The following is a 27,165-nucleotide window of genomic DNA, read 5'->3' as shown; positions in this document are numbered from 1 at the left end:
TCAAATACGAAAAAATTAACTTTACAAGTCGCTTTACGGGCTCCAGACAATTGTAATTATGTAATTCGCCTTGGTCTGACTCAGGCCCTGTTTTTAGAAGGGAAAATTCGAATATAACTTGAATAAATTTAAAATTGCATAAAAAATCGTTTCCAAATCTCCATACTTGGCAACTTGTTCGCACGTTGTCGCGTTGCCGGTTCATCTCTAAAAATGCATCCAATCTGCAAAGTTTTTTTAATACAAGAAGAATAAAGCAAAAGCGCCGTTAACTCGCTCGCCCCTATTGGTCAAAACCTGTCACAACTGAAGTATTTAAAATAAAGATTTATGTGCTAGCATATTCTGTTACGGTGTCTGGATCCGTACTATTCAACGTAAATCTTTATTAATTATTTTTTAAAAAATGGATTTTAGTTAAAAGAAATAAATATTTATAGGTATCGTTACTTATGCAAAATTTAATTCACTTTATAGAGAAAAACGATCTGCATTTTGTAGCGGCACAAAAGAATTTCGAAAAGCAGAATAAAATAAACAAAGAAAACTTACCTAAACAAACTAATAACTGTAACGCACATTCATATATAGAAATTTAAGAACAAAATATACGACAGGCAGACAGATGAATAGACAGACAGACATGTAGTGAACGGACAAAATGGGAACGTATAGTTCTGGCAATATGAAAATTGCAACCCAATAAAGTAAATCACGGCTTTGGGTTTGCCGTTTGCCGAGAAGCTATTATTCATCAGTCTAGTCATTCATTATTAGTCGTGATTTAAAAATTATTCGACTAATACACATTTCAATTCAGAGACTAATATTAATCAAGTAATACCCAACACAGCACCAGTACGGTAGGCTGCCACCTTGACCATTCGGCCGTCCAAAGGTAGTGAAAGGTCAACGGGATGGGGAGATAGAAGGAGTCATGTGTCATATCTCGAGTATGGTAGGAATTAATGATGTTACCCGTTATTAGCATCTATTGATACAATTTTTTACGAAACCGATCACTACCCTCAAAATTAAGTTTTTTTTTTTTTCAATTCGATAATAATTAAAAATAAAGAAAGTTTTTATAACAAAATCTCTTAACAGATGGTGCCACACACAATTTTATTTATTATATTTTAATTGAAAATATCAATATAAAAGTTATTTGATTATTTCTCACAATGAAGTGTAATGTAATATACACGTATTAATTTATTATAAATTTTACAATTTAAAAAATATTGGCTGCTTCTAAGTGATAAGCTGCTAAACAGCAAACCAATGGCGTAGTCCGTTTCGTATGAAACGGATTATATTATTGGTCTGCTTAATTTGTTTACTAGCTGCTTGCTATTAGAATCACTTGTCACTTAATATTTTTGAAATAAATATCAAATTCAAAATTTCAATACCAATAAAATTTAAACTTTAGTATTTTAAGGCAAAATGTCTGTAAAATTTTGAATAAATTAAGCATTTAAAAAATTTAAATATTAAATTAGATTTAAACGAAAAGCAGCAGGTACTAGGCGGAATTGAAGTGAAGTAGAAGCCATTAATGCAATTTATTTTATTATTAAGTTTTTAAAACTGTTAAATTGGTATGTTTATTTTCATATATTATAAATAAAGTATCTAAAAATTAATTAATTTTTTAAAAGTTTAATTAATTAAATGATTTTTAATAGAAAGTTCAGTTGCTGTTAGATTAAAAATGGCTGAGGCTGTTCACTTAAACAGAGCTTTTCAAGTGTTTGGAAAGCATCTAATTCTTATATTAAATTGATTTAATGTTTTGTAATTATTTCAGATTTTTAAAAAAGATGAAAGAGTTAAAAAAGAAGGAAGATAATGGTAAGAAATTAATTATAATTATCAAATAATTTTATAAGTTTGTAAATGAACGAAGAGAGATTTTATATTCCTCTGATTTATTACTTTATATATTGACTTTTATTCAATTAAAATGTTATGTCTTTAAAGATTTTAAATTCTTTTTGAATTTATTTAAATGGCAAATTAACTGTTAAACTAAATTTTAATTTTAATTGCGATCAAATTATTATTTTTTTAATAACTTGAATCATTTCGGATGCTTTGGTAGTTCTATGTTAAGTTTGAAATATGAATGCTGTAGCATACGTTACTCTTCTTCACTGATTTGAAATGCGAGATGAATTTCTTGTGTGACTCACTCGAAGAATGGAAATAATCGCGTATTAATATAGGAAAAAAGCATAGGAATATGTCTTAGTAATTTTGGGACTATATCTCGCAAAGGGTCGCTCGTAGAAGTATGGTTCCTTTGACTTTGTTTTCCTATGAGTATGCTGTACCAAAACGTATCATTAGTACCCTTAAGCCCATTACCCGAGATATCTCGGGCAAGTTACATAGCGTTACGAAAAACGCGGGCGTTTGGGCCCCCAAATTTTTTTTAATAACTTTTTTTTTTGAATCTTTGGAATGTTTTTTAGGTCCCCAAATTTTTTCAGAATTTTATCGCGATTTTAATGAGCCTTTGATAAGGTTCGATTAAGGCTTAATTGCTTTTTTGTTTTTTTAATGGGAGTTTTTTATCAAAATTAATTAATCGTTCTAAAGTTGTAGTGCACCGATTTTCCTTCGGTAAAGTTATTTAAAGCTGCTTTCTGATGTCAAAAACGACCTCCGATAGTTTTTTTATGGTGATAATTGATTCAAATATTTCATTTAAAATAATTAACTTATTTTCACTTACAGTATTGTGCGAATTAATGTGAACACAAGTGAAAATTTTGAAAAAAAAAAAAAACATTTATTGGTTAAAGATGAACAGAATCGAAAAATGAATACAATTTAAATTGTTTTAATATGAAATATGTCCTCCCTTGGCTTTAATAACTTCTTGAATACGTTTTGGCATAGAATCAATAAGTTTTTTTTTACAGTTTCTTGTTGTTTGCTTGTCTCAAAACCATATCTGGATTACAGCCTCTATTAGTTTTGTTTTTGTTGTGCAATCTGTTTTATGAAGTCTAGCTTTTACTATTTAGATCTGGTGAGTTTCCTGGCCATTTCAGGCATGATATTTTTTTTTGGCTTTGAAATATTTAATCATGATCATGGAAACATGACAAGGAGCCGAGTCTTGTTGAAATACTGCTTGATCGTTGGCATCAACTTTTCTAGTTCAACTTCCAATCTTTGTTTTAACAAGTCTCTGTATTTTTGTGAGTTCATCATGCCTTCGACCGGCACAAGGAATCCGGTACCTTTATAAGAAAAGCAGCCCCAGAATATCTTTAATGGATGTTTAACTGTTTGATCAATATGAGCTGCCGTAAGTTTTTCGTTGTCACTTTTTCTAACATAAGAAGATTGCTGTCCTTGTACCAAAAAATGGCTCTCATCTGAAAACAACACTTTCCTCCAATCTTTAACAGTCCAGCACACGTATTTTTTTGCCCAATCATATCGTTTTTTCATCATGGCAACAGTCAATAACTGGTTCTTTAGAGATCTAACCATTTTTCTTCCACTTTCTATAAGTCGTTTTCGTACGGTGGAGTCATGAACAATAACTCTAGCTTGTGCTAAGTTTTGTTGAAGTTCTTGACTGGTTTTCCTAGAGTTTAATTTACTTTCCCTTATTAAAAAAAAGCTCCATCCCTTGCTGTTGTCTTTCTTTTCCTTCCACGTTTCCCTTTTCTGTTCACCTCAATTGTCCCAGTGTCCCTTTTTTTGCTTCAAAATCTTGTTTACAGCTCCTACACTCACATCACACTCCTTGGCAATATTTCTTTGAGTCATTGATGTGTGTTCACTCAAAGTAACAATCTTAGTTTGCTTTTTGGGAGTAATATCCATCTTCAAAAAAAAGCTAATAAAACCTCAGTTCAGCTTAACTTTACCAAAAACGCAATAATTCGAAAAAAAATAACAAAATGTAACACGTCTTTAGCTTGGTATGTCTTATTACTCACTGACTGTCAAATCAGTAAAAAAAAATTAACATAAACGTGTTGTCAGCTGCGAAAAAACAGCAAAATTGTGTTAATTATGATGTGTTCACATTAATTCGCACAGCACTGTACTTAACACTGATTTAACTATTTTTATGCTAATATTTTTGCATAAGTGACGCCATAAATAAATCAAAAAAGACTTTATTAAACACGAAAGATTTTAAAATAAGGTCAGTTATACTTGATGTACATTTTTAATGTCAGATTGCATTCAATACATGTGTCCATATAAAATTTAACAAGATAATGCCGGTACGTACTGTAAATTAATATTATTTAAGTTTATTAAATGTTAAAGATATTTGCATAAAATATTATAGAAACTGACATAAAAGAATTGCTTGGGAACCATTGATAACTTGAAACAGATCTTACATACCATAATTATAAAGAACATTTGAGTTGCAAAGTTATTCAGTAATCCAAAAAGTATGAAATAACAATGAATGCATTTTTTTCTCCAATTTAAAAACCTTAAAAGTAAAATTCGGCCTAAGATTGGATCCATTAAATCAGTGTTAAACTATGAAATTTCAAAGACCAGGCAATATTAATGAGCCTAGACGAAAGAGTGGAGATAATTTTTGGCATTTGGATTTTTGATGTATTGTTTAAATTATTTTATAATAGAAACAAATAAACGTTTGTACATAATTCGAAAGGAATATTATTTGCAATTTAGCTTATTCTTAGTTTCTTTTTCACAGATCATCATCGTTTGCATTGATTTCAGATAAATGCAATGCGAATGGAAATTACTGAAATCATTTCTTCTGCATAATTCCATTAAATTGCAACGGCATTGTAAAGGATTATCTGAAAAAAGAAATTATTATATTAGATACTTCATAAAGAAAAATGTTCATATTAATTATTATATTTAATATTTCATTACACATTTCCAAAAAGTAATTAATTTTCACAACTCACTGAGCACAGAAAATGTTTTAATGCCATGTTTTATTATGGCATCTGGTATGAAAGTTAATTTGTTATTTTTAAGATAAACAACTTCTAAATTTTCCATTCCTTCGAAAAGATCTTCTGGCAATTCTTCTAGAAAATTATCACTGTCAAAATATAATCTGCTGTAATAGTTGTATACAGCGTATAATTTATATTAGTATATACAGCCCAGCGAGCTAGAATATACTACATAGAGTGGCTGAAGTGACACCACGTTTGAGAAAAATTGAATACATGTCCACCATTTTCTTTTTAGTCAAGGGAGTGTGGCATTTGTATTGTGTAAAGGCAACCGGCTGGAATATTCTAACTCGTCGATAGTACAAGTCGTTGCCACCAAGAGCACTGTAACCATGGCACAGCCACTCTATGTACTATATTCTAAGTCGTTGATACAGCCAAACTTCAATTTAGTGCGTTCCTACTTTTTATTTCCCTGCTGTTATGTATACATAACAAGAGAAAGTATGAGAATAGTGTCAAATTTGACCCTCCGAGTTTTTTGCAAATTTCCACGTTTTGAGATCTCCTGAATCCAAAAAATAAATAAAAACAGCAAAAAATTCCGTGGATGTTTGTGTGTGTGTTTGTTGGTGTCTATTTCGCTTGATATTTCAAGATGGGGTAAAGATTAAGAAAAAAAAATTGGCATGGTGGCTTGTATATGAGGGGCATTGGTGACATTAAATTTTGGTGGTGAAAGATCGACAGGGTGGGGCGATAGAGGGGGTCATGTATCTCGTAAGGGAAGAACTTAATGAAGATTTTATTTGTTATTAACATTTATAATTTTTTTTTTATAAAACTCATCCCTACCCTCAAAATTAAGCTTTTTGTCATTTTATAGTAATTAAAAATAGAAAATTTTTTATAACAAATCTGATAACAGATGGCGCCACACACAATTTTAATATCTGCTTAATAATATAAAAGTTTTTTAAATAAAGACTCATAACAGCCGGGAAAGTTACGCAACTCGCGTTGCTAGATTTTTTTATAAAAACAACGTTTGTATTTGGACATACGAAAAAAAACGCACGTCAAGAAGAGTGTAGAAATTCCTTCGCTTCAAGTTTTGATATATTGATAATTTATTAGTCCTCTGTACAGTGGCGCATTCAGGATTTAATATTGGGGGAGCCGAGTTGAACGGATAAAAAAAGGTTTTAGTGCGAATTTGATAAAATTCCCATCTTATGTGATCGCTAATTCATAAGTAATACTACTTATGAATTACCTTATAGAAATACTTATAGAAAAAGAAGACACCACACAATATAAATTAAAAAAAAAAAATTTTGGAAAAGTTTTCTAGTGTTTGTTCTTGTTTTTCTTTGCAGGGTGCCAGGGTTCTTTAGCCCCCTTCTGGGTGCGCCATTGACGCTCTACACAATGAAATGTTTTATCACATTATCTACTTTATAAAACATCAAAGCCTCTGGTTCAGCATTCTTATTGCTACAATATTCTTATCTCTGGTACCGATTAAATAAGCCAAGTTCAATTTCAGTAAAATTTCAGAAGAGATTTATGAATAGCAGGCATGAACTTCGACGTAGACTTAATCTTTTACATTCTCCATTAAAAGTAGGTTCTCTGCAGCGGCAATTAGTTTCACCTTTGAAAACTCAGCCGCTGAATCTGACTGTCGGGTTGAATTTACATCTTTTGACTCGGGGCACATTGAAACATCGAGAAATGAAAAAATTTAGGGTGTTTTTCTGTATGCGTTAATATGAAGTGTGCTTATGGGAGACAAGATTTTGTTCACCCCCACTTTGAACATTAATAACCTCTATGCCATTTGACAAAAGTTTATGAAATTCTACAAAATGTTTGTGTGTTAGGAGAAAATGTCTCTAGAAATTTTCAGGAAAATTGAACCATTGGTTCGGGAGTTATGGCTCTACACTCTTTTGATTTCCGGAACCAATCTAAAGACGTAAAGGTAATGGTAAAAATTATCAGGGATGAAAATAAAGTCTAGCAACAATGTTGCCAGCTTTTTTATATAGGTCAGGATTGCGGTTTATTCTATTTTAAGCCTCTTAATAGTAGTTATTGCGTAGAGAAGATATATGGATTATACATAATGTACTTTACATACAGTAATTCTATGAATAAACTGAGTAACTGTTTTCATCAATTCATACTACAAAAATACTTATTTAACAATAGTTACTCCAATTGAAAATTTGATTTAAAATATAATTATTTAATACATCTTAAAAATAATTTTATATAAAATTTATAAAAAATTTTTGAAAAAGTTCAACCTACCTGATATCAATTAAATTTAATTCTGTAGCCGGATTAGGCAAATAAGATCTTTTTAAAGACGTCAATTGATTTTTATTCAAATTTAACTGTTTAAGATTGCAGAACGATTTAAACGATCCATCATCTATACGTTTAATCTTGCATTCGGTCATTTCGATTTTTAGTAAACTGTTAGAAATCGAAGAGAAGCTCTTATTGATACGCAAAACTTTGCTTTTTGTCACTGTCAATTTTGTTAGGTGATGAAGATCCGAGAGTAAAGACCAATTCCAATTATATAAGTACGAAACGTTTTTCATTACGAATTCCTCTAAGCTGTGTTCTAAACCTCTAAAAGGAGACGTTTTGCTCAAAGGAGGACCGAGAAATGGCAAAATCACGTCAGAAAATTCTATTCTGTTCACCTTGATATCTTCAAAAATATACTCTGGAAGGGCTGGAAAATGACAGTTCTCCAAAGTAAAAGTTTCAACTTTCCATCTGTCAACTGATTTTATATGATTTTCAAATTCATCCATATCATACCAATCGCAGTAAATAACTGAGCGATCATTTATACAATTCTTTACAAAAAATTTAATTAATAACAGAATTAAAATGATTTTCATGTTTCTTCTAATATCACTCTTCCTATTCTGAAAACTCAAAATGTGCATTGTTATTACTTTTCTAAGATAAGAATATATTTACCTACTACCTTTCAAATTATCCAATGTATAGATAACAAGCGATTAATTCAGCCTGAAATTTACTCTTCACTCAGACATCTGTTAATGAATGACAGTTAAATAATATAGACGAATAAAAAAAAAAAACATTTTAAATAATTTATAATTTGTTAAATGAAGAAACTCTCATATAAAATATATATTTACAGCGTTTTTGTTTACTTGATTAATAAGTTCTACACCTTTAAACATTTTATGAATCAGTAAATTATCTACGAAATATATTCTTAAGTTTATTTTTATTATATTAAATTCAATTTCTATGAATATAGGGGTTTAAAATTTATTTTCTTTACAATCTATGAGGTTTACTGAGTAAATTTATTCCGTATTCTACAGGGGTCGATAATAAATGAAAGCCTGAAAGCTCATCGGTTTAGGGAATATTCCCTATTTAAAATTCAAATACGAAAAAATTAACTTTACAAGTCGCTTTACGGGCTCCAGACAATTGTAATTATGTAATTCGCCTTGGTCTGACTCAGGCCCTGTTTTTAGAAGGGAAAATTCGAATATAACTTGAATAAATTTAAAATTGCATAAAAAATCGTTTCCAAATCTCCATACTTGGCAACTTGTTCGCACGTTGTCGCGTTGCCGGTTCATCTCTAAAAATGCATCCAATCTGCAAAGTTTTTTTAATACAAGAAGAATAAAGCAAAAGCGCCGTTAACTCGCTCGCCCCTATTGGTCAAAACCTGTCACAACTGAAGTATTTAAAATAAAGATTTATGTGCTAGCATATTCTGTTACGGTGTCTGGATCCGTACTATTCAACGTAAATCTTTATTAATTATTTTTTAAAAAATGGATTTTAGTTAAAAGAAATAAATATTTATAGGTATCGTTACTTATGCAAAATTTAATTCACTTTATAGAGAAAAACGATCTGCATTTTGTAGCGGCACAAAAGAATTTCGAAAAGCAGAATAAAATAAACAAAGAAAACTTACCTAAACAAACTAATAACTGTAACGCACATTCATATATAGAAATTTAAGAACAAAATATACGACAGGCAGACAGATGAATAGACAGACAGACATGTAGTGAACGGACAAAATGGGAACGTATAGTTCTGGCAATATGAAAATTGCAACCCAATAAAGTAAATCACGGCTTTGGGTTTGCCGTTTGCCGAGAAGCTATTATTCATCAGTCTAGTCATTCATTATTAGTCGTGATTTAAAAATTATTCGACTAATACACATTTCAATTCAGAGACTAATATTAATCAAGTAATACCCAACACAGCACCAGTACGGTAGGCTGCCACCTTGACCATTCGGCCGTCCAAAGGTAGTGAAAGGTCAACGGGATGGGGAGATAGAAGGAGTCATGTGTCATATCTCGAGTATGGTAGGAATTAATGATGTTACCCGTTATTAGCATCTATTGATACAATTTTTTACGAAACCGATCACTACCCTCAAAATTAAGTTTTTTTTTTTTTTCAATTCGATAATAATTAAAAATAAAGAAAGTTTTTATAACAAAATCTCTTAACAGATGGTGCCACACACAATTTTATTTATTATATTTTAATTGAAAATATCAATATAAAAGTTATTTGATTATTTCTCACAATGAAGTGTAATGTAATATACACGTATTAATTTATTATAAATTTTACAATTTAAAAAATATTGGCTGCTTCTAAGTGATAAGCTGCTAAACAGCAAACCAATGGCGTAGTCCGTTTCGTATGAAACGGATTATATTATTGGTCTGCTTAATTTGTTTACTAGCTGCTTGCTATTAGAATCACTTGTCACTTAATATTTTTGAAATAAATATCAAATTCAAAATTTCAATACCAATAAAATTTAAACTTTAGTATTTTAAGGCAAAATGTCTGTAAAATTTTGAATAAATTAAGCATTTAAAAAATTTAAATATTAAATTAGATTTAAACGAAAAGCAGCAGGTACTAGGCGGAATTGAAGTGAAGTAGAAACCATTAATGCAATTTATTTTATTATTAAGTTTTTAAAACTGTTAAATTGGTATGTTTATTTTCATATATTATAAATAAAGTATCTAAAAATTAATTAATTTTTTAAAAGTTTAATTAATTAAATGATTTTTAATAGAAAGTTCAGTTGCTGTTAGATTAAAAATGGCTGAGGCTGTTCACTTAAACAGAGCTTTTCAAGTGTTTGGAAAGCATCTAATTCTTATATTAAATTGATTTAATGTTTTGTAATTATTTCAGATTTTTAAAAAAGATGAAAGAGTTAAAAAAGAAGGAAGATAATGGTAAGAAATTAATTATAATTATCAAATAATTTTATAAGTTTGTAAATGAACGAAGAGAGATTTTATATTCCTCTGATTTATTACTTTATATATTGACTTTTATTCAATTAAAATGTTATGTCTTTAAAGATTTTAAATTCTTTTTGAATTTATTTAAATGGCAAATTAACTGTTAAACTAAATTTTAATTTTAATTGCGATCAAATTATTATTTTTTTAATAACTTGAATCATTTCGGATGCTTTGGTAGTTCTATGTTAAGTTTGAAATATGAATGCTGTAGCATACGTTACTCTTCTTCACTGATTTGAAATGCGAGATGAATTTCTTGTGTGACTCACTCGAAGAATGGAAATAATCGCGTATTAATATAGGAAAAAAGCATAGGAATATGTCTTAGTAATTTTGGGACTATATCTCGCAAAGGGTCGCTCGTAGAAGTATGGTTCCTTTGACTTTGTTTTCCTATGAGTATGCTGTACCAAAACGTATCATTAGTACCCTTAAGCCCATTACCCGAGATATCTCGGGCAAGTTACATAGCGTTACGAAAAACGCGGGCGTTTGGGCCCCCAAATTTTTTTTAATAACTTTTTTTTTTGAATCTTTGGAATGTTTTTTAGGTCCCCAAATTTTTTCAGAATTTTATCGCGATTTTAATGAGCCTTTGATAAGGTTCGATTAAGGCTTAATTGCTTTTTTGTTTTTTTAATGGGAGTTTTTTATCAAAATTAATTAATCGTTCTAAAGTTGTAGTGCACCGATTTTCCTTCGGTAAAGTTATTTAAAGCTGCTTTCTGATGTCAAAAACGACCTCCGATAGTTTTTTAATTTTTTTAATTAATAGATTTTATTATATATATGTTTAATTAATTACGGGGGTCGGAAATCGCAATAAAAATTATAATTTTTTAAAAATATTTAAAAATATAGGTTTAATTTCAAGTCACCCTACTTTAAACCCTTCTCCTCCCGAGACGTCTATGAGAATGTCCCGGGAAATCCGACTCCAGCTGTGTTCAAGGTCATCCAGCTGTGTAAACAATGACTCATCGGTGTTAAATTTCACAGAAAGGCGAGACAAAGGAAAATAAAATTTGAAGCTTTTTCTTCAAAATTAACGCATTTCTTTCGTTTTTTTTCAGTTTTAAGTATTTTTTACGTTTAATTAAATTAATGATTATAAAAAATCAAAAATCTCAATGTCCTTAAGAGCTTGAATTGAGCCTCAAGACAGAGAAATTACAATTCTTGCAGATGCTTATTTTCGGTTACTTCTTTTATACAAAGATTCTGTACTTTAAGTTGTTCAGAAAAATAGTTACCAAGATTAGTACTTTTTATTTATTTATTTATTTTTTGATTTAACCTGACGTCAACCAAATTTAAATACCTGAAAAATGTTTATTGTACTGTATCTAGGTATTTGACTTTTATTTTGTATTCGAATAAATTTTTAACTCAGGTTTTTAATAGTAAACCAGCAGATAATAAAGCTGAATCGTTAGCAGTCATTTACAAATCTATCAAAATTTCAACGTGTATATAATTCAATATAGTTTATTATTGCAGTTATTATTTTCTAAGGCAGTGGTTTTCGATCGGAATGCTGCGAAATGGATTAATGTGAGAATACAACGCAATACTTGTATGATCTGATTAGGAGTGTAGCCCGGGTAAATTTTGTATTTAGGCGTTAGACACGTGAACTCCACGTGGCCAGCCTGTTACGAGGCTCAAACCAGTGATCAACTATTAGTGTTTAAATGGTTTTATCTATTCGGCAACTGGTGGGTCTCAAAGAAGATACTGCCGAGCAGCACCGGAACACTTGTGTTTAAAATAATGCTTTGGTAATAGAAAGAAGAACGTAACGTTCTACTTTCCCTTAAAAGTACTAAAAACTCTACATTGATAAAGTAGGGGTACCACAAGAAAAAGATTATGTTGGAGGTGCCACTATTAGACAAAGATTGAGAAACACTCATATAAATATCAGGAATGAAAACTCGATTTAGTCTAATTACTTTCTAGAGTTCGATTGATAGTGATGAATCATACTTGCCACTGCAATATACCAATTTCTCAGATACAATATTACTTTACCATTTGGCATATGCTAATGCCATTTATACTGTTTGTCCTCTTTTTGTTTTAATGAAAAATTGTAAAAATCATTAGTGGGTACGTGAAAATGATATGTACAGATCAATGTTTATGAGGTAGCAAATGGTAATATATATCATAGACTGCTTAAATCACGAAATATTTTGATTCAAAGTTTACTTGTAAGAATATTGTTTTGTTTAAAAAATAATACTACTACTACAAAAATTTTAATTAAACATTCATTTTTTTTCTAGCTATTGTGTTATATTTATCTCCTATAAGAAATACATGTGAAATTTGTAATACTGGGTTTGAAATATCAAATCGTTATGGAACATTCACTTGTGTTTCGTGCAGTCTGTTTTTTGAATTAAATGTAGTTCTAACAAAAGAAATAATCTGCTGTAAAACTCGAAGCGGAAAATGTTCAGTCGACAGGTCAATCGTCGGTGATGAGGAATTGTGCAAATTTTGTCGCTTAAACAAATGCTACGATGTCAAAATAAATTACGAAATAATCACAGGTAAGTGGAACTACGATTATAAATTATAAAATGGACTTGGAAAAGTCATAGCATGAAACTATTGATGTTTATTATTAGACCATCCAAATTTTATTCAAAGATGCTTAGCTGCTCGTGAAAAAGAAATTCAGGTAAATAAATCACTTAAAATTCTTATAAAATTTGAAAAAGAAAATTGTTTACAAATTAATTGAAAAAAGTTTTATATATTTCAGTATAAGGAGAACATTTTGGTAAATATTAATAAACTTTGATAACAACTCAATTTTGATACTGAAAGAGCTGAATCGTGGAAGTGAAACAGATTTCCATTAAGATATTTGAATTGAAAAGACACGTAGACCTGTGTTTTGCTTCAGTTTCACATATTTTTTGTATAAATTTAAATATGCTTTTTAATCCAAGTAAATCAAAGATGATACTACTTATATCAGTCCTTTAAATATGTGGATTTTCTTTTATAGGTCCACGAATTGTTCCTTCGACACAATTTCCTACATAGAACAACAGATGTCTTTTCATAAGTTCTATTCAAGTGCGACGTATGTAGAATAACAATTACATTTCGATGAAATGTTTTAAAACATTTAAAGAAAATACATGGCTGTATAAGATACAAAATTCTCTTCCAAGGTTAATATAGAGAATTTACGCAGTTTAATTGCAAGATATGTACGATTACAAGATTTTACGTTTTTGGATTCGGGACCTTAAAATGTCAAGAAATGCGGGAAGAAAAAAATTCGGGTTTTTTCTGTGGGGGCCCGATTTTGTTCAACCTGTTTGAAGCTTAATAACTCCCGTGCTTTTTGTTGAAATTTTCAGAAATTTGGCAGAGAGGTTTGTTTATTAAAAGGATTGATGCTATTAAATTTTGGTGATTAAAGTTCAAGGGTGTGGGGAGATATAGGGGGTCGTATCATATCTCGAGTAGGGTCTAATTTAATGATTACTCGTTATTGGCATTTGCAATTTAATAAAACCCCATCCCTACCCTCAAAATTAAGCTTTTTTTTTCATTTTATAATAGTTAAAAATATAATACTTTATTTAAAAACTTTTTATAACATATGACGCTACCAAATGTTGCCGGGAAAGTTAAGCAACTCGTTGTTAGAATTTTTTTTTAATTGCTGTGGTCTCTTCCTCCTGCTCTGAAACGTCAGCGTGAAAAATTTGCGTTTCGACTGTAACATATTCCTCTATATACTATTGAATGAAAATACTTTAAGTTTAATGGCTAAAATCTACTCTTAAATACATACATTATATTATATTACACATTATGAGTAAAGCATATAATCAATACCTATTCCTCAATATTTCGGCAAGTTTAAATAAAGTATATCTACTACAGTATATTTTTGAATTTCTCGACTTTCATTTTTTTTTTTTTTTTTTTTTTAGGATTTCAATCAGGAATTGGAGTTAATTCAATGCCTGATATATATGGAGCAATATTATTATAAATGGTTAAATTTGTTTCCAAGTTTTCGCCGCTTAAGTGAGAAACAAAAGGTATGTGCTTTGAGATGTTACTTTGAACAACATTCAATTTATTATTGATAAGACAATTATCAATTAATAATTAACTTTATTGATTAAGCATTTACAATGGGGATAACATAAATATTACGTCATCATAACAAAAATTAGTTTTTTTTTAATAACTAACGAAGATTACTATATTAAGGCTAATAAATTTTCTACACCTAAAATTATACTGTTATATTTTGGTATAACTTTTTATTTATTTTTTCATTTTACAAAGATGAGAGACTAATTTAAACCGCATTATTTCACTTTACAGTTTTCATTAATTAAAATTGTAACATATTTTAAACTGTAAAGAATTTTCCTCGGGTGTTTTTGGCCATCTTGATCGCGACGACGGATGTCGCTGCTTTATAAATTGGCGCTAATATCGCGAGAGACGTTCACTGGTTGGTTGTTGGTGGCAACAGGATGTGTTGGCCAACTTTCTTGTCGGGCAACACATTTTGTGACGTCAAAATCGGCCAAAAGACCACGTTTGGTAGCAAAATCGTGTAGTGTTCTCCCCACTTAATTCATTCTTTTTCCTTAAAAAAGTTCTGTAACATACACCACAAGTCTTTTAGCTTTTTCTTTTTGATGAAGATTTTCTGAAATTTTATGGGGAGGTTTGTGTATTAGTGGGATTGATTCTATTAAATTTTGGTGGTTAAAGGTCTAGGACAGGGGTGGCGAACCTATGGCACGCGTGTCCAAAGTGGCACGTAAGAAGAAATCATCTGGCACGTAATGTATCATACGATTTCTGTCTTTTTCAATAATCTTTTCGGTTTATTACCTGATCATCCTTTTTTCAATCAGCATTTTTACATTTATTCTAATTAAAGCGTATTCGTTTAATTTATTTAAATATCGTTATTCGAAGTCTGAAACTTTGGCACGCATAAACATCTTTAAAGCTAAGTATGCTTACAATATGGCACGCGAACACAAAAAAGTTCGCCATCCTGGTCTAGGAGGTGGGGAGATAGTGTGAGATTGGACGTAATAAAAAATTTACGCAACTCTTTGCTGGACTATTTTTCATTTTACTACTAAATGTATTGGAATTTTATTGTAATGGGGCATTTACAGAGAATTATTTAAAATTTCACATGTTTTAAATGCTGTAATTAAAAAATTTTATACTGTATAAAGATTTTGCTTGTTAATCTCGATTTTTAAAAATTTTCTATAGGGATATGTGAGATTGAAGTCACACGTATACGGTGCTATCATGCAACTCATCGAGAGATCTCTTTACGTTTACCGAACGATTAGACTACACAATTGTTTTCTATATAACATGAAGCCCACAGATATTCTCTTCTTCAATTTAATCAAAAGTTTGATCGATTTTCGAGACGGCATTAAAAACAGCACAGAAAATATAAAAGAATTTCACGTTAAGAAACTCCAATTTACATTACAAGACGGTACTTTTATATTGTTTAACTTTTATGCATTTCCTTTTTAGACGTCACGTAAGCCATCCTTTTTCTCTTTAGATGTGGTATTGAGGGACTCAAGTTTAAAAGTTCGAAAGAGTTCACGTAATATGCTGGAAAATATCGCTGATAAAGTATTAGAAGTGATGAAGGAGAATTCGAGACATTTACTCTTCGAAGGTAAAGAAAATTTTCGGAAAATTGAATCATTAAAGTAAGTCTTTATTGCTCTTTCTTGTTTAACAAAGAGGTCTTCTTATGCCACATATTTACAATTTTTCTTCCCAGTTTGTTTGATTATTCTTCGAATATTCCCGAAGAAGATTATCCATATAATAAAATCGATTTTTGCGTTAAACTATGAATGTAAAAAATCGCGTAATTTTGTATACTCTGCAGATTTTAATATTTTATGCGTAAGGAAGGTTTTAATGTACAGAAGGATAAAAATAATTTAAAAATTTATATTGTATTTTTTCTGCTTTAGAGTTGAATGGACTGCAGTGATTGAAATCATCACTCGAACTTTTTACTGTTTTAATCAGATCCTATGCAAAAATATTTTGTCGACAATGTTTTAAAAACAGAATAAAAATTCTTATTATAAAAGACGAGAATAAATAGTTTTAATTTGAAAAATCTGAGTTGTTGAATTCTTTGTTTTTAAAGTAATGGGGAATAAGTAATTTTGTTGAATTTCTCCCGTTTTTCAGTCCCTTTTTATTTCGATTTATGCGCAATACAACTAATTTATTTTTAAATTGTTACATCCGGCGTTGCCAGGGTTTATAAAAGTATTCGTCGCAGTAATTGTTACATTTTTGAAATTTACGATTTAATAACGTCTAGTTTGTGGTAAAACCCATTTTAAGAATGCCCATTATCAGAATTCCACTTCTAACAAACCCGTCCACGAATTGTTTTCACTTTAAATCGTTGTAGTTTTTATTTTTACATCTAAGCCAGTGCTCAGTGCTACCCGTCGCAGAATGTTCCACAAGCCTTTCCTGATTTATAAAGTCATTCGTGTAGAACACCACCGGCAAATGCATCCCAGACAGTCATTCACGCACCTCCAAACCTATCCTTTCAGAAACATTGCTTGTTGCCAGTAATATCAGAAGCCATCTTTGTCCATCAAAGTTAAACTTCTCATTGGAAAAAAAAAACCATCGTTCCGTCTCTCGTCGAAAGTTACGTGCTGATGATCAACGACACGTGCTTTTTTTCTGGACAGCATTTTAATTTTTGTGGACATTAAAGAATTTGGACTGTCCTGGAGTTAATGGCACTTTCGAATCTTTCATGTAGGTTATCTCCGAAGAGGCATTTGTCATAACGTGCAAGAGACGTTGCTTGGTCTATATTGGTGGTCTTCCCGACCGCTTTCTTGTTCCATATTCGGCTGGGTTTTATAGGAAGATGTTTGCAATGGTCTTCAAATGTCCTATAGCAGCAGAAATGTGCTCCCGTTTTATTACATTACTTCTTTCACTTAATTTGTCCTCTTTCTAACTCAGCAATAAACACATACCAAAAGGTACTCAATTGTTTGTTTGCTATTGTACCGAGTGATAATTGACGTTACGTTAATCTGGTTTGCCAGACCCTAGCTACGACGTTAGTTACGTTTGGACCGTATATTTTTCTCATATTTATCTTGAACTGGATTATTGTAAAATATTTAAAGACAAAAACCTATTCCAGCATGATAGAATAGGTTTTTGTCTTTACCTTATAATTTTGTTCAAGATGCTGTATATTGAATTAAGCAACAGACCACGAAACACATCTTACACTTGAATTTTCTTTTCTACAGACTTCTATACGAATGTTTTCTTATACCATTGATTCTCATAATTCATTTTGTTTTATTCATACATTAGCAATTATAATAAATTATAAAGTTTGCGCAGCCAAGCCCATTCGTTGTAAAAATATAACAAACATGGATGCCATTGAACCTCTCGTTTTGTTTTCTCCCTGGAAATCCTGAAGATTGTCCAAGAGTTTTTAAGATGGTTTCACACGGTCAGCGATTTGTCAGAAACAAGTGTTGCGATATTCATTATTAATTTTTCGTACTATCAAAAACATACCTCAGCCCGAGAAATTCGCTTCATCGGAAGTTATCTCATTCGCTCTTACGTGAAAACCTGACTACAATCTCAGCAACTGGTGACCGAAGTACAGCCTCACACACATTGAAATTAATTTTTGTTTTTCGATGTCGATTTTGTTCAATTTATAGAAATGGCAGCCCAATTGTTGATTGCCCATTGAAGAGTGAATGTATACCACGTGCTAATCAGTTATTAAACAGAGTTGATGATATTTTTGCTAATTACCTTAGTTTACAAACATTGAAATGTTTGAGGTATTAGCATTAATACTAATAATTTAAGCATTAGTATTACTTTCGGCAGGCTGACTAGTGGCTACTCTTATGCTGCACAACTATAGTATACAACGAATTGTTCAAGTTGGTTGATTAAACAAAAATCTGCGTCGTTTACATTGTCCTTCAGTAAGTTCAGAGCATCCTAGTGTCAACCCAGATAGCACCAAGTGGAGAGATAATGCTAGTCAGTGTAATGTTAATTTGAAAAATGGCGTAAAACGAAACCCAACGTAGATTCGGAGATTCTGCTTTCAAATGATATAATACTTGGCCTTCGTATAGATCCCGAGATAGATTTTTAACTTATTATCCGTTGTTAGCAATAAATGCATAATAGCTATGAATCAATAAACACATTGAAAAAATCTAAAATTAATATGCATACAAGTATAAAATATCCATTCGGTTAAATTAAAAATCTTTATTTCAAGTATTCCTTTCTTGCTGTGTTAAATACACAACAAACATCTTCGAATGTTTCTTATTTTAGAAACAACTCTATAATTAATATATATATATTTTTTGACTACTGGAAACAGGGATCATTCATTCTCTGAATAGTTCCTTCTTTGTAAACAATAATTTTTTAACCAATAAGGACTTTCTTTCCTGCTCCCTGCTTTTAAATAGTAGTTCTGATAGAAAATGTATTCTGATCTTCATCTACTATAGTCCACGCAACAAAAAGTAGACACCGGGTCACCCAGAGGTGGAAGGATCTATGTCGGATGAGAGAGATGAAATGAGACTGTGAAAAGAACCAGAAGGCTATATGTGGGATGAAAAGTGACGTGTGATTAACGTTAGAATTAAAAGTAATCAAATTTGTACAAAAAATATAAATAAAATTATGATAAAGAAGATATAAAACGTTTTTACGTTTTAGAAACGAAAAAAAAAAATCTGGAAGAGATAAGATCCGTGTCTCCTTCTACCTGGGCTGAGTCGTGTCTACTCTTTCGCTGCACGAAGTATAGTTAGCAAAATAACTAAAGTCAAGCTGTTGAAACTGATGCAACACAAAACAGGTCTAACGAACAACTGGTTTTCCACCATGTTGCCATTTGGCTTAACACGAAAAAAAAAAAAAAAAATATGCACTGGAACGCACTTATTGCATCCAGTACTCAAAGTAGTTCGCCATTTATCGCATCTATATAACTAACAGCATTTACCACTGATCTTTACTTTCCCGAACGTTTATATATATAAACAGAGAGAAAACATGGCAATCGGTCAAAAAATGCCCCCAAGACTTTTACATTTTTGACTTGGGACCTTGAAATGCCCAGAAATGCAAAAAATTCGGGTTTTTAAAATATGTGTATGGTTGTTAGTGTGGAGGACACAATTTTTTCACCCACTTTAAAGCTTAATACGTTCCCATGTTTTAGACATTTTCTTATCATTTTTCTTAAGTGAAGATAGGATTCAGATAGAGGGAATATGGTTAATTGTAGACATTTTTCTAAATAATTCTCAATGTAAGTTAGCATGTGAATCATTTACTACCGAGCACATACTTTTGGTATTAAAAACTGGGTCATCAGAAACAGAAATTTACATTGTGTTTATGTGCTATACAAGGAATTTCAAGCAGTAAGTAAATTTATTCCGATTAATATCTTGAGGTAGAATTCTTGAGATTCAACATACCACTCAAATTCAAGAATCACTAAGACTATTTATTTAAATCAAAATTAAGTAAATTAATTTACTTATAGAACAAACAAATGGAAAAACATTGACATCATGCAATGGAAAATGTGTATATATATATTTCCCATTCTATTTGCATTGAAAATTAATGTACAACGGATGGAATAGTAATAGATCAGATCACATTTGTTCTCATTTTTTATAATAATAATGTCTTAAAGGAGCCTTTGAAGTTGATGATAGGAAGGGAGACACATTTTATCAAAATTATTTACATGTTGATAAAATTTCATACTAGTTTTACTCATAAAAAATTCTATTTTAATATATATATAATACAGAGATGTTATGCTATTTCGAGTCGATTCTCTTACATCCATTGTGTCTTGTCGCCTACAAATGTTAGAGAACTGAAACTTATCCTGACGATCACAGAAACTGATTTTAAGGCAACTCTTTTCCATGCTGCATCTGAAAATTGAATTTTCTCAGTTAGAAAAATTAAATTTTAATACTGCATTAAAAAACTCTTGTCAATTAAAACTCAAGTTTCAAAGACAAAATTTTTTCATTTCCATTTAATAAAAAAATGATTTGAAATAGATCAATGAAAATTTTTACCTGCTCTTTCTGTTAACCTACCAACATTTAATTTATCAAATCAAAGAAAATTATGAAGAACTAAAATATTCATAAAAATTAATTTTTAAAAAATCATATCAGAGTACCCCCCTCCAGAATTAAGCAACTTGAGAAAAAACTAAACAGATGCAATTATTCTTAAAGTCTTCAAAATTGAATTTAAAAAAAGTTTAAATACATATAATTAAATCTAAAATTTTGTAAAATTGATTTTTATAAATATTGTAGTTCTTACTGAAATTGAACTTTTTCAGCCTGAAAATATTATTTTATTATAAATAATACAGTAGTCTCTATTAAGCAGGGCTGTGGAGTCGGAGTCGTGGAGTTTTGATGTTTTAGCCGGAGTCGGAGTCGGATGATAAGGAAAAGTCGGAGTCGGTAGATTTTTACGCGACTCCACAGCCCTGTTATTAAGGTAGTCACTTGCCAGTCCGACACATTGGCAATCTGACACACTGATGCAGGGCAGTGCAGTGCAAATGAAACTTTTGTTTTACCACTTGATGTCTCCAACAGAGAAAGACTGAGGTGTGTGTGTACTGTCAGTCACTAGTTGTTTGCTGCATGTGTGGTTGGCAAAACAGTTACAATTGTATTTAATATGATAAACTAATCTGTGAATCAAGTATGTTTTTTCTACTGTACAGCGTGCACACAGAAAATCCAGTAATCCAACCCTGCTGGTCCTATTACAGAGACTCTACTGTATATCTAATCAAAATTTGCCTGATAATGCAGTGATGTTCCTTTTGAGAAATTCAGTTCTAGGATGTACTTCTGTTATAATTTTAATATAAACTCAGGGTTTATTTTATTACGTTTATGAAATAAAATAAGTAATGTTCAAGAAAAATTGATCTAGAAGATGGAGTATCATTAAGGATATCTTAAGTTGGGTTGTTTTGTATTATAAATACCTGTAAACATTCTAAAACTTGTATTAGCTAGAATCATTTAATTTTTCATCATTATTAAATTTAAAAATTTTTTCATTGATAAACAACTGATATGTCCTGTTAATAGTGTCTTCTACTATAAATTAACCTATCTTATAATATGGAACTATGGAAAAAATATGGAACTAAAAATATAATTTTAAAATTGATCTAGAAATATATTTTGATTTAATTAAAACATGTCTAATATGCTTCCATATTTTATGCAAACTTATTTTTTCTGTTTGAAAATTGCATTAATGTAATTAAATGAAGTTAAAAAACCTGAATGAGATGCCGAAACATAGATTCCTCATCTTCTTCTTCTACTATTTCTGATTCAATTGCCATCTGCTTTCCCTAGAAAACAAAGTTGTTTAAGTATAGTTTAAATATATGATAAAAACCGTAAAGCTGTCAGAAAGATATAACATATGCAAATATTAAACATATTAAATTTTATTACAAAGTCATCATGCATTCTCATATATTTTTTCATTTCTTCAAGTAAAATGTTTCTGACCACTTTTGAAAACAATCCAAAACATTTTCAAGTTTATTCAACCTTATCCATTTCAGTTACTGTCGTAACATATTTAGTGTCACTATCCTCAAAATCAGGACACAGAAAGATATCTTAAGAAACAAGGAATAATCTTTAAGAAACAGAGGAAATGATTTAGTTCTGCAATCCTGATATTTACTGTACAAAAATTTGTTGTCATTTGTTGCTACTGACCATATGCAGTGTCATTCTTCAATCTTTTCCATCAAAATTTGAAAACATTTCTGAGTCTCTAAACTATTGCATTATTTGATTGCTCATAGCATGTGTTCTCCCCATGATCTAGCTGATACTGCAAAATTTTTCAAGAATGATTCAGAAACACCCAAGCAACAAAGCATCATTGCCAAAACTTCATTTTGCCAATTTGTAGGCTCTCATTGCATTTTTATCCAATTTGCAACAAAATGCAATGTTCTTTATTACAATGATATTAATTGACTCAATACAAATATCTCTAATATAATATAATATAATATATATATATATATAAATGAATGCATGTCTGTGTGTGTGTGTGTGTCTGTCTGTCCTTCATGCATTACCATACCATACCGTTTATCCGATTGCCGTGAAACTTTGGGAAGTTGTTTAATATACTCCGGCGAAGGTTTGTGGCATAGTACGATTGCCATAAAACTTCGGAAAGTTTTTTAACACACTCCCGCAAAGGTTTTTGGCATAGTACATTTATCCTACGATAGATGGCGCGCGTTTACACGAGCATTTGAGCACAGTGTGTTCGATTGATTTCAAATTGTGAAGACCATTTCCCCCTTCAAAAAATATCTCTATATATGCATTTGTGAACTGTTATTTACGATATTTGTAATAATTTTTGTTTAATCACTTTATTTCAACTTTCTTTTTTGCTAATTATGTATTCGCTCGAACTTCGTTAAAACCTCAACTGTACCGCGAACAACAACCAAAGTTGTAGGAGGAAATTCGCGTATTTTACCGATCTAGGTATCCCCCCTTTTTCAAATTTTAATATCGACTTGAAATAATAATGTAATAATAATAAGTTTTAATAAAAATTATAAAATGTAAATTGAATTTTGTCATAACGAGTTTGCTTAAATTCCTTTCTTCTGAGATTGCAGCAATGCACGACGGGTAAGCTAGTTGTATATAAATGACAAAGAATAGATAAATTTCTATGATGATAATTATCTTAATCAATTAGTGTTTCCACCAGGCCATTTTTAAATTCATAGTCCGGTTTAAAACTGGCATGTATGTTGTTCAGTTCTTGACTGTAAAATGACATTGCGCATGTTTCATATGATTTCCTACAAGGCACATGCCTTGGTATAACATCCTAATTTTAAAATGTCCGTGTCAGCAATTTTGAAAGCGTGACAACACTGTAATCAATTGTTGCACACATCTTTTTGAATACTGAACAAAATGTTTTAAGTGAATGTTAAAAAGTTAATAAGCAATATAATACTGAAAACCTGCTACTTTACAATCCCTGTTATAAATGTATGAAATGTTATATTTAAAAGTCACATATATTTGTTGGTCTCTTCATGTGGCATTTTATACTTTAAGCATTACTTCTGGAATATAATTTTACTTATAATGCTGATCCCATGGGAAATAAGACAGTTTGTTTATTAGTGGTTTGTACAGAAAAAGAAAGCAAGTTGAGTGTTTACTGTACTTACTAATATACGTAAAAATGAAAAACTTCAGTGTAACACACACACACACAATAATTCCATACGAAAAAACAAAGACTACAGCAACTTATCTTAAAATTTTACTTTAAAAAACTGTTAATGCAATAATACTTTAATTAATTTATCAAATTACTATTAGTGTTGAATTTCTGTTGTTTTTATTGATATACTTTAAATTTAATTTCAAAAATAAAATCAATATATTAAAATTAGATTTACTTACTTCTTCAAATATTTTTATAAACTCCTTCAGTGCATTTATTGAACTAAAGAGAGCACAGAAATGTCTTTTACACGGAGGCTCCACACTTATGTCTATAGCTGCCCAGAAGGCACGAGTTTTTTCATGCCTCAGACATGTTTGTACGGCAATGGCGTGATCACATTTTAAGTCTTGTACATCATCATACATTTGAATTCTCGCACCATAAATTGTATCATCATAGAGTATACGGAGAATTCCCATTCCCAATGGCTANTTTATTAACATCAACATTAACATTTTCTTGAGTCCTTTGAGATAAAATCTCATCTAGCACAGATTTATTCACTGTACAGCTTGATGTATCATCATCTTTTTTATCAGATTGAACTGAAATATTAACAATTTATAATATTTTACTTAAAAAATATAATATAATGAAAACTATCATAATTATAATTCATTCTGATATATTTTCTCAGAAAAACTACTCATCAAAATACTTTATAAATAACATATATAATATAATTTAATTGGTATATATGGCAGAGCATTCATTATCCAAAATAATTGAGGCAGAATGTTTAGATAACCAACCACACCTGGCAGGGAATAAAAAAATAAATACCATAAATAAAGTATAAGGTTTAACTCTAGTATAATATGTACTGTACTACTATATGCTCTAGACTACTGCACTAAAAAAATCTGAACACTCAATAGTAAAATGCATGCAAATTATATTTCTCAAGCTCAAAATTTCTTCTCTAATTTTATTTATTAATATAAAAATTAACATATGCATATTCTCAATATAATTTTAGATTTACATTTGCCATTTACATATTCAAAACTATTATTGAAGTTGATTGATGTGCTTTTAATTATAAATATCTTTTCCTCTGTCTTCTCTTATATATAAAATGATACAAGATATGTATATAATTTTTTTAGAATGTATCTGATATCATATTGCAATTAATACAAGTATTAGATAACTATGCTAAAAATTCTCCTTTCTAATATAAAAAATATGAAATTTATTATACTAATACCATAACCATTGAAGATTAAAACATAAAACAGTTATAACATCCACAAAATACAGCTATTATAGCTGTTTTATATGACATATAATTAGGAAAAAGTATCAATTATGAAAATACCTAGGAATGTAATAGGCACATTCATTAAGTAATTCTGAACAAAATTAGTTAATTTCAATGTTTATATTTGAAAAATTTAAGCATTCTTTCCTTCTGTCAATTGTAAATATTTAATTCTTGAAAAGATAATAGTGACTATAAACTGTTAAAACTATATTTTTATTTTATTTTATTTATAAACATACAAGAAATGCCAATAGACACTTCCCTATTAATAATCCCTAGAAATCAAGAACTATATGAAACAATAAACAAAGCTGAATAAAGGTATCATATGTTATTTTCTTACAAAACAACTTATATTTTGGTAGTTAAGATAAAGCAAATTTTCATAAGCATTCAGTTATGGATGCTTGATATATACAAAACGAGGATCATTTTTTAGGTAGGAAGTCTAGAAAAAGGAGTATAAAAACAGTTTGTTTTGAGAATATAAGTATTAGCATAATGAGACAAACATTCAAGAGTAATAAGACCGTTTTATTATAATCTTTTTTGAAGTTGAGGTAAACATAGTCTGCATCATGTCTCTGGCAGAATTTGTAAAAGATGACAAGTTACAAAACTTATGTCTGATTATAAACAATACCTATGGGCAACTTGAACATATGAAGTCATGTGAAAAGTATAAAAATTTATTTTAAATGGTGACATAATTGCCTACTTTTAAAACTAAATTTGTTACTTTATTATTGGTCAAAACAAACTAGTTGATTATAAAATTTAGGCTTCAGTTATATGTATAACTTTACTAATCATAAAAAATTCATCTCTCTTAAAATCTTAATCTTTTTTTAGCATTTTCTTAAATACAATTTTTTATATGTATAATTGTTATTTATTAATATCTTAAATTTTCAAAGCAGAAATTTAAAAAAACTTAACTAATTCACATAAATTCAAATCATATGTAAATATAATTTATCATATTTGGTTTATGTTATCTACAATTAGTTATATTTATTCTAATAAATAATGTGCTTACTTTTTTCAGCTTGCAACTGTAATATTTACTAAAAAGTGCTTACCATTAGAGGAAACTGTTAAATACAACTTAAATTATTTGAACTGATTCATTTTGCAATGATTCAGATAAGTGGATTAATATGTAAAGAATGAAATTACAGGGTAGAAGCACACTATTATAAATGTACTGTATTTATTCATCAATGCGCAAGTAGCATCCTAATCATTTGTATCTGTCACAGCAAACAATGCTTAACAGAATGTGCAACTTTCAGTTTACAATAAGCCTTATGTTCCTCTAATAGACAGCATAATTATTGTTGGAAAGACTGTCTATAACTTTTTTTATCTTCTAGCTGCACTTTTATTAGAATAAATACAGTAAATATGACAAATCATGTTGTCAAGCTTCAAAATGATGTAATTTTTCTGCATAACTTTAAAAATTAAGAAGCTTACCTTATATTCTTTTGATTCATTATCAAGTTCAGATAAGGTTACTCTTTTTTCAAACATAATTAAATCATCGTCGTCGTCGTCGTCATCATCATCATCTTCTTCATTGTTGTTGTCGTCTTCATTATCCTTTCCATCATGACTGCTTCCTTCATTATTTTCTTCATTTTGTATTTTATTAACATCAACATTAACATTTTCTTGAGTCCTTTGAGATAAAATCTCATCTAGCACAGATTTATTCACTGTACAGCTTGATGTATCATCATCTTTTTTATCAGATTGAACTGAAATATTAACAATTTATAATATTTTACTTAAAAAATATAATATAATGAAAACTATCATAATTATAATTCATTCTGATATATTTTCTCAGAAAAACTACTCATCAAAATACTTAAAAGCACAATTTAATAAATGATCACAATGAAAAACAAATATACAAAAAGAAACATTATTCTGAAAATTATCATTGATCAAAAATAGAAAATTTATTTAGTACATTGTTAGAAAACTTAATAAAGTTTTNACCCCGAACTTATGCGATAGGTGGGACCGAGCGATAACCACGTAAGTCGAATTCGCGTAAGTCGGGGTATAATTTTGCATATAAATACAT

General features: G+C 29.9%; 2 protein-coding genes across 6 annotated transcripts; one reads left to right on the top strand and one right to left on the bottom strand.

Moving 5' to 3' along the window:
* Positions 1-1,435: 1,435 nt before the first annotated feature.
* On the top strand, positions 1,436-16,472 carry LOC111629976. 5 transcript variants are annotated; one of them, XM_023373950.1, is made up of 9 exons: positions 1,436-1,604; positions 1,814-1,857; positions 12,607-12,876; positions 12,955-13,007; positions 13,092-13,109; positions 14,284-14,394; positions 15,608-15,845; positions 15,918-16,071; positions 16,146-16,467. In XM_023373950.1, exons 2-9 carry the CDS (start codon positions 1,827-1,829, stop codon positions 16,219-16,221), a joined length of 951 nt encoding a protein of 316 aa, XP_023229718.1. In that variant the 5' UTR covers positions 1,436-1,604; positions 1,814-1,826; the 3' UTR covers positions 16,222-16,467. The 5 variants fall into 5 exon arrangements, 4 of the variants coding, with proteins under 4 accessions (XP_023229718.1, XP_023229717.1, XP_023229714.1 ...); XM_023373949.1 differs by lacking the exons at positions 1,436-1,604; positions 1,814-1,857 and adding exons at positions 9,897-9,990; positions 10,200-10,243; XR_002757430.1 differs by lacking the exons at positions 1,436-1,604; positions 1,814-1,857 and adding an exon at positions 10,121-10,243 and having other exon boundaries at positions 16,146-16,273; positions 16,345-16,472.
* A 3,450-nt stretch (positions 16,473-19,922) lies between these two features.
* Positions 19,923-26,852, bottom strand: LOC111629977. Its single transcript, XM_023373951.1, has 4 exons — positions 26,547-26,852; positions 23,977-24,228; positions 21,783-21,857; positions 19,923-20,388 (listed from the first exon to the last, which is right to left on the bottom strand). The coding sequence occupies exons 1-4, from the start codon at positions 26,601-26,603 to the stop codon at positions 20,362-20,364; spliced, it is 411 nt and encodes a 136-aa protein (XP_023229719.1). The 5' UTR covers positions 26,604-26,852; the 3' UTR covers positions 19,923-20,361.
* Between the last annotated feature and the right edge of the window lie 313 nt (positions 26,853-27,165).

Source organism: Centruroides sculpturatus, unplaced genomic scaffold (genome assembly GCF_000671375.1).
Source record: "Centruroides sculpturatus isolate CEXI.00-Female unplaced genomic scaffold, Cexi_2.0 scaffold539, whole genome shotgun sequence".
NCBI classification, from domain to species: Eukaryota; Metazoa; Arthropoda; class Arachnida; order Scorpiones; family Buthidae; genus Centruroides; species Centruroides sculpturatus.
Note: the sequence above shows the minus strand (reverse complement) of the source record. Positions and strands in the feature narration are given on the sequence as shown.

Bases quoted from the DNA above. Each gene is read 5' to 3' on its own strand.
- LOC111629976 (XM_023373946.1), top strand. From the start codon at position 10,180: ATGTTTTGTAATTATTTCAGATTTTTAAAAAAGATGAAAGAGTTAAAA. The intron at 10,244-12,606 runs GTAAGAAATTAA...TTTTTTTTCTAG, and splicing joins AAAAAAGAAGGAAGATAATG to CTATTGTGTTATATTTATCT. The intron at 16,072-16,145 runs GTAAGTCTTTAT...TTTTCTTCCCAG, and splicing joins CGGAAAATTGAATCATTAAA to TTTGTTTGATTATTCTTCGA.
- LOC111629977 (XM_023373951.1), bottom strand. From the start codon at position 26,603: ATGTTTGAAAAAAGAGTAACCTTATCTGAACTTGATAATGAATCAAAA. The intron at 21,858-23,976 runs GTAAGTAAATCT...TTTGTTTTCTAG, and splicing joins TTATAAAAATATTTGAAGAA to GGAAAGCAGATGGCAATTGA. The intron at 20,389-21,782 runs GTTTTTTAACTT...TTCAATTTTCAG, and splicing joins TGTTTCGGCATCTCATTCAG to ATGCAGCATGGAAAAGAGTT.